Source organism: Nanorana parkeri, unplaced genomic scaffold (genome assembly GCF_000935625.1).
Source record: "Nanorana parkeri isolate BGI_ZX_2015 unplaced genomic scaffold, ASM93562v1 scaffold42, whole genome shotgun sequence".
In the NCBI taxonomy this organism is placed as follows: domain Eukaryota; kingdom Metazoa; phylum Chordata; class Amphibia; order Anura; family Dicroglossidae; genus Nanorana; species Nanorana parkeri.
Window position 1 is genome coordinate 543,570 of NW_017306310.1, and position 14,126 is coordinate 557,695.

The 14,126-nt window shown below is 43.6% G+C and overlaps 1 protein-coding gene across 1 annotated transcript in view; it reads left to right on the top strand.

Annotated features, from left to right (window-relative positions):
• Window positions 1–13,332, top strand: part of IDH2 (isocitrate dehydrogenase (NADP(+)) 2, mitochondrial) — a 17,227-nt gene extending 3,895 nt beyond the window's left edge. The window contains exons 2-11 of the mRNA XM_018571827.1: window positions 3,605–3,696; window positions 5,775–5,940; window positions 6,254–6,414; window positions 6,496–6,639; window positions 7,452–7,588; window positions 9,832–9,983; window positions 10,284–10,396; window positions 12,237–12,334; window positions 12,800–12,895; window positions 12,982–13,332. Coding sequence (XP_018427329.1) covers window positions 3,605–3,696; window positions 5,775–5,940; window positions 6,254–6,414; window positions 6,496–6,639; window positions 7,452–7,588; window positions 9,832–9,983; window positions 10,284–10,396; window positions 12,237–12,334; window positions 12,800–12,895; window positions 12,982–13,069 — 1,247 coding nt within the window. The 3' untranslated portion in view covers window positions 13,070–13,332. The remainder of the gene's footprint in view (window positions 1–3,604; window positions 3,697–5,774; window positions 5,941–6,253; window positions 6,415–6,495; window positions 6,640–7,451; window positions 7,589–9,831; window positions 9,984–10,283; window positions 10,397–12,236; window positions 12,335–12,799; window positions 12,896–12,981) is intronic.
• Window positions 13,333–14,126: the final 794 nt, after the last annotated feature.

The following is a 14,126-nucleotide window of genomic DNA, read 5'->3' on the forward strand; positions in this document are numbered from 1 at the left end:
GTCATTTCTCCTGGAAGCATTCCCGTAGTGACCGGACAGTGCCACTTTGTCATGGCGTATTGAGCCCATGCTGCATTGCTCACAATACTCCATGGCTTAGCCTGTGCCCACCCCCCAGAGGACATGTAAATGGGCAGAGCTCACAGAAATTGGGCACAATGAAATGACAGTCTTACCTGAAGAGGAAGGAGCAGTAGTGTTGGATGAAGTAAGCTGGGAACAATGCTTGAGTGTAGAGAAGGCAAGAATGTGCCAGGGGCACAAATAGTTAACATGCATAGTTGCTTTAAAGGTTAAATTTACTTTTTAGACCATACTCCAGGTGTAACATGAAACGGTCACATTGCACGTGTCTCCCCTCCCTCCGTTACTTTAATCATAGTGTTCTTCTCCCTGCTGGCTGCTGCGCTTTTAATTTATATGGAGTGGCTGTGTGAGCGGAGCCGTGTACAGCTATGTCATCCATTCACAGATCCTTTGACAGTGTCTGTGAATGGAGATACTAGTAGTCCCATCAGCCAGCACAGCAGAGGGACTTGTAGTTCTTAAAGGAATACAAGTGTGATGACATCTCTGCTCTTGTAGTCCATTCTTTCTTCCTCCCATCCATGTTGCTAAGTGTCTGTACAGTACTTTGGTATGGGGGAGAGTCTTCAGGAGCCAGGCCACCGCCTGTGATCCACTGATTGTGGTTGCAGTGCTTTTACTGGTTCCAGTGAAAAAATAATTCAATTGTTTTATGAATGTGTACACGTATTTAAAAGGTGGACTTTTCCTTTAAATTAAGCCTTGGGCATGGTGTCACCCGGAGCGGCCGGCAGGTGACACCCTGCTGGGACATCATCGCTCGTGACATCATCAGGCACATGCATAACGTCACACGCTTGCCTGCCAGCAGCTATCTTGGTGATGGAACGCTGGCCGACCCGATCACCCGATGGGATAAGGTATGCCACCGGGTTCCTTCTTGTGCAACTGTCGGGTTCTCTGTCCATGACAGAGTGCCGACTTTTCAGCGTGTGACACCAATATGACTGAGTCATTTCGGTGTCACCCGGTGTGGGCTGCACCCCCTAGTGACGCAACTGATTAAAGCAGTAGTCTATCCATGCCTTGCTTTACAAGGCTGCGCAATGATGGCAACATAATCTTCTGAAATATTCTCGTATTATTCAGGATTTAGCTGTCACAACTACTGCTTGCACTTTCAAAGGTCTTGACACCTGTTGGTGCTAAATACTAAACTTCACTTGTAAATGATTGGTATGCTGGGGTGATGGTTCATGAATCTTTCCTCCAACTGCTGTCACTCATTGTACACTTTCTCTGCGGGTACTTCTTGTAATAGGGCAGATAGATCTGGATAGGCCTAGTTTTCAGTGTCCTTGGAAAGGGAATTGTCAAGGTTGATGCAGAGGACAGTTGAGGGTTGCTAGTTTACAGAGTCAACCTTAAGATCTGGAATGTGAATTGGCTTGCTTCCAGGACAAGCGGTTGATGGAAATGCTTTGTATTGCATTCAGTTTAACCGTTTGTTTCTTTAGTCGCCATCACAAATGTAAAACTGCAAATACTAGTTTTAAAAAACAGTCCTTTAAAATGGTACAATAAACACGTTGAATGGTCTTTGATGTGTCCTGGAAGCTTCCCTGATGTTTCCCGGCATATTCTGGTAGAGGTGTTTGAGGCGAATCTAGATTGCTGACACCAGTGCTTTTTACCTTGATTGTGGTGTCTTCACAGCGGATTACAAATGCCATTCGGCTCAGGTGTAGTCAGACTAGTTTTCTGTTTAAACTGGTTCAGGATTTAGATTTGAGGGATTTGCATTGAAGCCTTTCTGGACTTATTCAAGTGTTTAAAAATTGGCTTTGCTTGTTTGTTACTGATACTCATTTAGAGCCTTGGTTTCGCAACTGGTGGGTCATGACCCAAAAGTAGGTCACGACCTCGTGTTCAGTGGGTCGCCACATGACTTCCACTTTTCTAGGCGAGAGGCTCCTCAGCCTCCCCCGAGCAGAGTACTGCCAGTTCTCGCACCAAGCAGTCATTCAAAATATGCTGTGGGTATGGCTGCGAGGGAGCTCCATCCATACCTGCATTGCTTACAGCTCCCTTTATGTGCCCTGTTGAGGTGCCTGGACCGGAGTGACATCACATTCTGGCTCCCGACACGAGGGAGCTGTACAAGCAATGCACATATGGATTGAGCTCCTTCACAGCACCCTTTGGACCCCAGGCTGAGAATCCACTCCAGTTCTCATAAGATGGGGAGACTGAGTGGATTAAAAAAAAAAAAATTGGGTGTGTGAGATTCTGTGGTTGTCAGTATTTTGAGGGCCCATGCACACAAGTAGAGTGCGTTAACAGTATACACCATAAGATGCCTACTTTTACCTTCTACTTGGAACCGGCTTCTGTGCTATGACATGATTTTACTTCATTATTGGGACATGGCTTTGTCTGAATTAATTGACCATGCTTGCCTTCTGGCACTCCACCGTCCATTGAGACTGCCACACCAAAGGACCCACAAGTGGCTTTTTGGTGTAGATATCTTGCGGATGCTGCAAAGCTGTTTGAGTAAGGTTCACTGTAAGGTGCTTTTTTTGAACTAAGTACCATTCAATGCTACTCTTGGTGTTTGAAAATGGATCTGAGTAGGAATGCTCCCGGCTTCTGTAAACAAGCTTGCAGCTCCCTTTGGCAAGTAAACTTGGAATATTGCTTGAATGACTTTCGGCTATCAAATGTTCTACATATAATAAGAAATGATTTGCTGGAATTGTCTTCTGTGCTGAACTGCACATGTCCCCAGTTCTGAAACTGAACTGTCCACTACATAGTGATGTAAATGCCTAAATCCAAGCTATTGCCAATGGAGATGTAGCCTCAGCCAATTGGAGACTGGTCACTGTCAAAATGCCAAAACCTGACAATTTTTACAACCGTTCCCTCAACGAAAAATGTTCTAACCATTTGCTTTTTGGCAAGGTAGGGCCACCCACGGATGAAATTGCTGCTGAATAGACTGAAATTTGATTAGTGTTTTTTGGCAAGATGTGTACCCAGCTTTACGCCGTCATCCTTGTTCATGGCCAAATGCCTATTTCTCACAACTATTAACTTTGGAAACCATTATTTACTAACCAGGAATTTTGGTGCCGCTACCGCTTTGCCTACCCTGGCCTACAATATATGGAATTCAGGAGCCAGCTCCATTGACAACTAGAGAAAATCTCAAGTTCCTGTTGGCTGCATCTTTTATACTGGCTACCTGACTCCTGGGACTTGATGGGCCTGGAGTTCAAGAAGCAATTTCCTCCGTTCCTAAAATGTATCAGCTTTGCTTTTGCTGGTCGGGTATAATATGAATAAATCTAATGGCGTACTTGCTACTGCCTGGTATTTATAAAACATTCTGACATTTTGGATCTCCTGATCAATCACAGCAGATAATAGTTGTAGGGAAACTACTAGAAATAAAATCCAGTTCATTGTTATGAGCACTTTGCTGGAATTAATACAAATACTTTATAAGATTACTGCCTTTTGCCATGTTTGTTGTCCTAATTGCCTAATGTTCTCTGTGAATTCTCTACAGATGCAGACAAACGTATCAAGGTGGCAAACCCAGTGGTGGAAATGGATGGGGATGAGATGACCCGTATCATCTGGGAGTTTATCAAGGAAAAGGTGGGTAAATGTTTGTTGGCCATTTACATTTTAACTGCCTCCGGGCCGGCCGTAGTAAAAAACGGCCGGCCAGGAGCTCTCTCGATCTGAGCGGGCGTCTCTAGACGTCCGCTCAGACACGCCCCCTTGCGCGCGCCACCGGGAAATGGCCGTAACTTAAAAACGGGCAGCGATGCCCGTTAATATACATGCGATCCGCCGGCTGTAGAGCCGGCCGATCGCAGATAAAGTTTAGTAAAAAGAAGAAAAAATTTAAGTCCCCCCAAAATTTTAAGTTACACATAAAAAAGAATTAAAGAAAAAAATTTATTTTTTTAAAGTCCCCACCCATACATACACGCATGCAAACATGCGTCGGGGGCGCATACGTGCAAAAAAGACGATTGCGCCCATTACGCCGCACATGTTACATATCGCAGCGAAAGTCGCAGTGAGAGCAATAAGTCTAGGGCCATCAATCACTGATAACACTAAACTGATGAGCGGTAAAAACATTTAAAGGGTCGCCTATGGCCAATTTTGGTTGCCGTCATTTTCTGCGATGTCGCGGGTGTGCGCAATTTTAAAGCTTGACATGTTTAGTGTCTATTTAACCGACGTGACCTTATCTTTTATATTTGACCAAAAAACTGGGTAATAATAAATGCTTCCTAACATAATGTAAAAAAAAACGTGTATTTTTCAAAATTTTCTGTAATTTTTCCTAATTATAATAAAAAATAAAACCCCAGTGGTGATTAAATACAACCAAAAGAAAGCTCTATCTGTCCCCAAAAAATGGTATAAAATTCATTTCAGTACAGCGTTGCATGACGGAATAAACATCAGTCAAAGTATCGCAGCGCTGAATACTGAAAAATGGCCTGGCCAGGAAGGGGGTCTAAACAGCTGGTCTTGAAGTGGTTAAGTAGGGATGCACCGATACTTGTATCAGTGCCGAATCAGAGTATTTGGGCGATTACTAGTACTCGTCCAAATGCTTCGATACTTACCCCGATACCGGAACTTGCAGTCAGAGGGAGATTCCCTTTGACCAGTAGTGCCGAGAGTGAGCATGGAGATGGCTTCCTGGCCAATCAGGAAGCCGGCTTCACTTGTGGCTAAGCAGCCTGGCATCCTGACCAATCAGGAAGCCAGGTGGCATGTCATGCCAGGCTGCCTAGCAAAAAGTGAAGCCTGCTTTCTAGCCAACCAGGAATTTGGGCGGCGGGTTAGGACGTGCCGCCCAGCTTCCTGATAAGCCTTGCCTACATTACCCTGGGCTGCTGTTATCAGTATTCTGTATTGACAAGTACCAAAAAAAAGTCAGTACTTGATGCTGAAAAACCAGTATCTGTGCATCCCTAATTTTAAGAGTCCATTTGTTAGTCAGAAATTGAGACAAGTTTCTTCTCAGAGTACAGTAAGCACATCCCCTGTCCCTGAGGTTTATCTTCATGTGTTGCTGTCCATCCACAGAGATGGTTGGAGCCTGTTGTACCACTAGTAATGCCCAATCAAACTTTAGTCAATTTCAGTTAACAGCCAGTGCTTCTAACTTTCAGGTGATTGGGTCACCAATTTTGTGTTTAGGTAATCGAGAGAAGAGTCTCCAAAGGCAACCCATAAAGATAAACATGGGCTTCCTTGAAGCAACATAAACCATAAATCTTATCAAATGTATCTGTACCATCCCAACGCCTTCCATTAAATCAAACTTCAGCTCCTGAATGTGAGTTGATTCACTGGCTCTGAGAAAGGTGATGTTCAAGAATCCTTCAGGTTGTGCTAATCTTCTGCAAATTGGATTCTCCTAAATATGCATATTTGCCTGTGTCTCTGCCTGGTATATGGTTGGCTTGCTTTTTTTTCTTAAATGTATGGATGTATGCCAGTTGGAAGTAGAATTGAACAAATACACTGGTCTGAGGTGCAAGTTGGTAGGGGATTCACCCACAAGAGGCCATCCAAAACTCATTGTGTCCTGGAGTTGGCCTTGATAACCCTCCTGTATTGAACCAAGGCATTGAGTTGACTGCTCCTACTGTACCTTTTTTCCTACTTAAATTCACAAAGTTTAATTTCCCTCCTTTTTATAGTTGATTTTGTCCAATGTTGATGTTGAACTGAAATACTATGATCTTGGGCTTCCATACCGTGACCAAACAAATGACCAGGTCACCATCGACTCTGCTCTGGCCACCAAGAAGTACAATGTTGCTGTAAAGTGTGCCACAATCACTCCAGACGAGGATCGAGTGGAAGGTAATATCTTACTCACAGCTCTTCTAAGTTCCATACATAAGTCTCGAGTTAAGGCTTTTCCCCATAGTTCTCAGGGTAACGGGGGGACACAAACTAGCGTCCTCCTGTCACCCTAGGCTCAGTATACCGCTAGCTGTAGCTCGCAGAATACTGAGACGCCGCGGCTGAAGCGGATCCCGACAATTATGTCTGGATCCGCCCAGCTGCGTGATTGACAACCGGCTCTGCCTATCTTGTTAAAGCCTAACCAAAACATTTTAGAACCCGTTTCCCTGCATGGGTGGTCAGTCTAACAAATAAATATTGGTTTTAGAATTTAAGCTGAAGAAGATGTGGAAGAGCCCCAATGGAACAGTCAGAAATATCTTGGGTGGAACAGTCTTCCGTGAGCCAATCATCTGCAAGAACATTCCACGCTTGGTTCCTGGGTGGACGCAGCCAATCACCATTGGCAGACATGCACATGGTGACCAGGTACAATACATGTCTGGGTCTGCTGAAGGTAATGTGTTGCTCATTCTCTTTGCTTACCTTAAAAATGTTTTTTCTTTTTAGTACAAAGCCACAGACTTTGTTGTTGACCAAGCTGGAACATTCAAGATGGTGTTCAACCCAGCTGATGGTACCGCTGCTAAGGAATGGGAAGTGTTCAAGTTCCCTGCAGGAGGTGTTGGCATGGGAATGTACAACACAGATGAGGTAAAGTGTGTGGTGTGTGTCCACAATCATCTTCCAGGACAGCAACCTGAGATAATTGGTTTCTCCCTCTACAGGAAACAGAACAGTTTAAAAACCTCTCCCACCACCTCATTTTGATTGTCCCCTATGGTCCCAACATTTGTTGCTTTCTTTCCTGACCAAATGGCTGTTGCATCAGTGGTTCCCCTCTGATGCAGCTCTGCTGTGTTATGGTTGCCTGAAGCCTCGCTGTCTTTGTCAGACGTACCCTTGAAACGCTTCCAGGTCCTTAGCATTATTGCCCAGTCCTTCTAAGCCCTCTAGGACTGTATCTTTTGTCTTTTTAAAGGAGGATCACAGGTTCCTCCATGTAAGGGACAGTCTGTCAGATTTAGTAAAATCATGAAAGGAAAAGCGGGAGCCTCAGTGGAGCAAATCTGCAGAACGTTTTTTGGGTCTAGTCGGGTTACCTTCGTCTATCTTGGTAAGGGAAGGCTTTCTTGCACGGGGTGTGTTTCATATAGGGGGACGAACCAATTATCTCTCGGGTTGCTGTCCTGAATGATTCCCAGAAATACCGTTAGGCATGAACTCTTATGATATTATGGCTTATTAACTAGACACTATTGGGCGATGGGTCTGACTTGTTTTCTTGGTCTTTCACCACAACTAACCTATTGTAATGATTTGCTTTGCTAACCAGTCAATACTCGGGTCACAATACATAGATGGTTGTGTGAACCTGATGCATTAAAGTCGAGGATAGCCATGTGATGAACGCAAGCATGTACATTGACCTGTTAAATGTTTTTTTTTTTTTCTTGTCTTTGTAGTCCATTTCTGGCTTTGGACATAGCTGCTTCCAGTATGCTATTCAAAAGAAATGGCCCCTGTACTTGAGTACAAAGAACACCATCTTGAAGGCTTATGATGGCAGGTTCAAGGACATCTTCCAGGAAGTCTTTGAGAAGTAAGTTGAAAACTGCTTGGTCTTTCTAGAGGACCTCTTTACAAACAATGCCCAGGAAGCTTTCTTTACCACTTTCATGTTCCCATATCAGTGGTTTATCTATCGCCCCTTCCTTAAGCAGATAATTAAAAATAATGCCATTTTCATTTTCTTTTTTTTTTAGCATGTCAAATTTTTATTGAAATCAATAAACAAAATAAAACAAAAAAACAAGACATAGGCCATTTTCATTTTCAAAGCCTGACCTTAGTGATTACCTACCAACTAATCTATGTAGTGCAAGGGGCTACTTGACAGGAATATAAATCTGTATACCCTGTTGGCCATTTGTCATTTTGGTACCAAAACTACTAGATCATGCAATCGGTTTGTAACTGTGTGGCCAGTTTAGCGGCTTAATGTATTGGTATCCTGAATTTAGCAACTCTGCCTGCATAGCCTGGGGCAGATGGGAGATAGGCTATGTGTAAGGTAAATGAGTAATCCCTGAGTTGCTAGGTACAGGTATGGTGAAGCAAAGTCAGAAAGTGCCCTTCAAAATGGTGCTATAGACATGAGTGGCAGTATGTAGCAAGACAAGAGAGTAGCAGTACTCCAGGGTGTGTAATTCTCTAGGGAAGGAGAAAGTAGCATTACTTAAGTAGATTGGATGATTTAGGATGAAAAGAACTGGCTTGTGTATGCTGCTGGCAATGATGCTTTCTGGGGTAGGTGTGATCGCACAAAAGGGAGAGTTGGGTGTACTGAGGGGAGTGCAGATCTCACTGCTGGTATGGATACTGGGAATTAGATCTTAGTAGTGGTATAGATGGTGGAGTGCAGATCTTGCTGGTCTTTCCTGCTGCTCTTATTTTTGTGTGCAGGAACCAAGTGACTTCTGGAAATGTAGGTATTGACACAATTTGCAGCATTGAAATTGGTCCCCTTACTTTTTGGAATTCTTGTCTTTGTAGTCCATTTCTGGCTTTGGACATAGCTGCTTCCAGTATGCTATTCAAAAGAAATGGCCCCTGTACTTGAGTACAAAGAACACCATCTTGAAGGCTTATGATGGCAGGTTCAAGGACATCTTCCAGGAAGTCTTTGAGAAGTAAGTTGAAAACTGCTTGGTCTTTCTAGAGGACCTCTTTACAAACAATGCCCAGGAAGCTTTCTTTACCACTTTCATGTTCCCATATCAGTGGTTTATCTATCGCCCCTTCCTTAAGCAGATAATTAAAAATAATGCCATTTTCATTTTCTTTTTTTTTTAGCATGTCAAATTTTTATTGAAATCAATAAACAAAATAAAACAAAAAAACAAGACATAGGCCATTTTCATTTTCAAAGCCTGACCTTAGTGATTACCTACCAACTAATCTATGTAGTGCAAGGGGCTACTTGACAGGAATATAAATCTGTATACCCTGTTGGCCATTTGTCATTTTGGTACCAAAACTACTAGATCATGCAATCGGTTTGTAACTGTGTGGCCAGTTTAGCGGCTTAATGTATTGGTATCCTGAATTTAGCAACTCTGCCTGCATAGCCTGGGGCAGATGGGAGATAGGCTATGTGTAAGGTAAATGAGTAATCCCTGAGTTGCTAGGTACAGGTATGGTGAAGCAAAGTCAGAAAGTGCCCTTCAAAATGGTGCTATAGACATGAGTGGCAGTATGTAGCAAGACAAGAGAGTAGCAGTACTCCAGGGTGTGTAATTCTCTAGGGAAGGAGAAAGTAGCATTACTTAAGTAGATTGGATGATTTAGGATGAAAAGAACTGGCTTGTGTATGCTGCTGGCAATGATGCTTTCTGGGGTAGGTGTGATCGCACAAAAGGGAGAGTTGGGTGTACTGAGGGGAGTGCAGATCTCACTGCTGGTATGGATACTGGGAATTAGATCTTAGTAGTGGTATAGATGGTGGAGTGCAGATCTTGCTGGTCTTTCCTGCTGCTCTTATTTTTGTGTGCAGGAACCAAGTGACTTCTGGAAATGTAGGTATTGACACAATTTGCAGCATTGAAATTGGTCCCCTTACTTTTTGGAGGTGCTGCAGGTCTTATATGTGCAGAGACTGCTGAGTTACCATGCTCATTCAAAGCCACCATATGGAGTAACTGCAATATTGTAGAACTATTGTGGACCTGAACGTGTACATGTAAAACTTCTGAGTAAACATTTTATTTTGAAACTGAAGCATGTGGTATTTGTTGTGCAAGATAAATGGCAATCATAATCAGAAATGCTGTGTGTTCTTTCTAGGCACTACAAGCCAGAGTTTGATAAGCTGAAGATCTGGTATGAGCACAGGCTTATTGATGACATGGTAGCACAGGTCCTCAAGTCTTCTGGAGGCTTTGTCTGGGCTTGCAAGAACTATGATGGGGATGTCCAGTCTGATATCCTTGCTCAAGGTAGGTTGCTGTAACACTTTATGCTACACTATGGTGCTATCAAGCAGATATTGTAAACATTTTGTGTAAATGAGCAAATGGCATTAAACTGCACGTGTTCCACAAGAAATGCAAATGTCCGAATATGGAGCGTAGTGGATGATGCATGGTGCACAAAGGAAATGCAGTTTATGTGGTGTCATGTGCGTTTCCTTCATTCACACTAAATATCAGTGGTTCTGGCCAGGCAATTAACGCACATTAGCTGGACAGAAAACTCAAATTTTGTGCATATATTAATATATATTTTTTTTTCTGTAGGATTTGGTTCCCTTGGATTAATGACTTCTGTTCTGGTGTGCCCTGATGGAAAAACTATTGAAGCCGAGGCAGCCCATGGAACAGTTACTCGCCATTTCAGGGAACATCAGAAGGTAATTATTTTTGAGTATTATAAGATCACTAAATCCGTTGGAACGAGAGATAATATTCTCCACGCCTATACAGTGATTAGATAGTAAACATACGTAGGTTCTATTGCCTATAGAGTTTGGGGGCTTATGGTGTATTTTAACTGGAAGCGGTGGAGTCTTGCTACTTTCTGGCCCAACATTTTACCCAGCGATTTGCGGTAAAAGAAACGCGCGACCCCGCGATACGTCACCGCATCTTTCCGAACACGCCTAACATCTGCTGGCGATGCTCACAGGACGTTGGCACGCTCCTCCACATCTGGTGGTCGTGCCCCCTCATTTCATCCTTTTTGGTCAGAAATACTCGCTCATAAGGACTATAACGGGTGTCACACTGGAATTCACAGCAGTCTCCCTCTTACTATACCACTTTAATGTCTCCCACCACATCACCAAGAAATCTCTGGTAATGCACCTGCTAAATGCAGCCAAAACCGTGATCCCCAGACACTGGAAGTTGACATGTCCACCGACAATCAGAGTGACTAACCCGGGTTGACACTGTGGCAAAAATGGGAGAATGAATCGCATGCGACAGACACCATGCCTCAATACCTGAAAACTTTGACAGCCTGGCATCTATATAAGGGCACGGACTCATACGATACCCTTACTCAGTAATAACTGTCTCTCTCAACCCTGAGGCCCCACTCCTGCTACCCCCTCTGCCCCTGCCCTCCTCACGCACACCTTCACTGTATTTCTAGTTCTAAAGGAAGTGGGTGTTAATGAATGTCTCTCTCTTTCCCTAACTTTCTTCTGTACTTCCTTCCTCTCTGACTCTTCCAGCTCCTCACGAGCACCGATCTCGATCACTCTTTTATCTCCGCCTCCATATTGGATCTTCTTCCTACCATAAGCACTGATATCAGTGCACAGCATTAGGCATTTCACTAAGTCTTCAGCTCAGCTTACAGCTGATGTCCCCCGTAGCGCTGAGCCCACTCACTCCAAGGGATGATTATGCAACTTTTTAGCCACACTCGGGCGTACAAATCTTATGTACCCCACTCTTGCCTCCCAAGGATGAGCGTTGGGGCCTGTCGGCAATGCACTGTGTTCGGGGTACTCTTCTATCAGACTCACCGAGGCTTGTTCCCTGGACTTCCCCCACCCCCCCTTATGGTATTGAATATACTTTATGTAACTTACATTATTTTTGTGTACTTGAATATCGCATAACAGTTTGATATTTCTTATCACAATAAAAAAAATTTACTTGTGGAAGAAAAAAGAAATGCGTGACAATGCGCCTTTACGAGGGCTATCTGGCTGTATCCTAATGGATATGCGCGGAAAATACGCCCCAAAGAAGCTCCTGTACTTTGGGCGTAGGGCGTTTTTCAGCGCGCTCCTACGCGCTGAAATATTGACTAGGTGGGAGCCATGCCCATAGGCAATTATTTATTTTCACATGCTGAGCGTTTAACAGCTCGTAGGAACGCGCTGTAAAACGCCGAGGTGTGAACCAGGCCTAAGTCTATCTGGTCGAAGAATGTTGTATGTGTGTTTGATTTGCCGCTGCTGATTTCATACTAAGTCATTAGGGAGTTGAGTTGGTCCATTTTTAAAGTCGACTATTATAAGCATTTATAATGCTGATTAGTGTGCAGTATGTAAAGTGCTGTGGAAATTGTCGGCTCTATATAAATATCTGGAAAATGAAGCATATTTGTATTTTTTTTTTCCAATGCCATAAAGTTAATGTATGGAATAGCTGCAGTGTTGTATAAATCTATATCGGATAAAGTAATCTTATTACCATGTCTCCTAACATTGCTCCTGCTTTCTCATTGCAAAGGGTCGTCCCACAAGCACAAATCCCATTGCCAGCATTTTTGCCTGGACACGAGGCTTGGAGCATAGAGGAAAACTTGACGGAAACCAGGACCTTATTGAGTAAGCATTCTCAGTAACTACCATAACTTTTTATGGACCAGAAAGATTTCTACATTTCGGCAATAACGGTCATTTTATGATGTATTGATAGCTAAGTGATGTGTATTTATTTGGAGGGGGGGCAAGCCTATATATTGAGGGATATTGTCCTATAAGAATAGCTTGCTATACATTGTAAAGGTGTAAAATAAAAAATGCACCTTTCTGTCTAAGCTGGGAAAGTTTAGAATGGGCATTACTGAATACTAAGTACATATGGATAAGGCACAAAGGACTAGAAACCGCTTTGTGATAAACAAGGCCAGTTGTCGGTCTATAATGTGTGCATTGTACATGTGAAGCATGGAATATTGGTCTTATAGAGCAGCTTTCGCTTTGACCTGTACATTGGGGCTATGCTTGGTCATTGCTTGTCCACATGTGACTGCAGACATTTTATTAAATGAAGCTTGTTTTATTTTTCAGCTTCTCCTTGAAACTGGAGAAGGTTTGTGTGGAGACTGTTGAGAGTGGTGTAATGACAAAGGATTTAGCCGGATGCATCCATGGAGGTTTCAGCAAGTAGGTGCCAGTTAATACAATGCTTTGCAGCCTGTAGCCAATTCCTGATGATGAAGGTTGTAACAATTGTATTTCTCTCCTTGCAGCGTCCGACTGAATGAGCATTATGTAAATACAACAGACTTCTTGGACGCCATTAAGAACAACCTTGACAAAGCCCTGGGGAAGAAATGAAGTGTGTGCTAGTTCAACTGCCAGACAGTTCTTACCTCATTTTTAACCGTTCAATATAGAAGGTCACCTTAGTGTGGCTGGAACAAACTTTTTAACCCTTCTAATGCTGGTTTTACACTTGAACATCATGCACAACTGAAGAATGGAGGTGGATCGGTTGTCACTTGCATAGTGCTGGACTTGGTGTACTGCACCTCCTTGTGTCATCATACCCTGATGGTGCCATTTGTAGCAAATAAACCTCCACAAACTTCTCCTTGTAATTCTGAGACCTGTCTTTTACTTTTTAGGAAATGTTTTCCAGTAAACAATAGGGTTTTTATGTAATGGTGTTTTTTAAATAAGCAAGTATGTCTGAGCAAGTACGTGTGCCCCCTGACATTGGAGCCATTAAAGGAGAACTATGAGGTGAGTGCTTTTCACTCACCTCACAGTTCTAGCCGACCTGTGACAATGAGACTGTCCAGGTCGGCTCAGCATATACCAGCGTTCACTCACCTCTCGATCCTGTTATGGCTCTCTGCCGTGAAAGGGGAGGGGCTGGATTCCCCACTCCGATCCGCCAGCGCTGACTGGAGGGAGGAGGGGCGGGTACAGCTGGCTCTGCCTCTAGATAGGCAGAGCCAGCTGACAAGTCAGGCAGGTGGGTGGATCCCGGCACAATTGTCGGGATCCGCTTCAGCTGCGGCGTCTCAGTATACACCTCGCTGTATACTGAGCCTAGGGTGACGGGAGATAGTCCATGGTCCCATCGCACTCCTGACCGCGTGAATCCCTTCAAGAATTGGGTGCTGCGGTAGTCAACGGGTGGCAGCCGTAACAATCGTGAGCTAAAGCAGAGACACCGGCCCGCCAAATTTGCAAAATACATCTATTGACGTGCATCGTGGTAAAAAACAACAAACGTTTCGGGGTCACAAAGGATCCCCTTCATCAGGTGAAACATAGTGTTATACATACTGTATGTTTCATCTGATGAAGGGGATCCTTTGTGACCCCGAAACGTTTGTTGTTTTTTACCACGATGCACGTCCATAAATAGACTTATTTTGCAAAT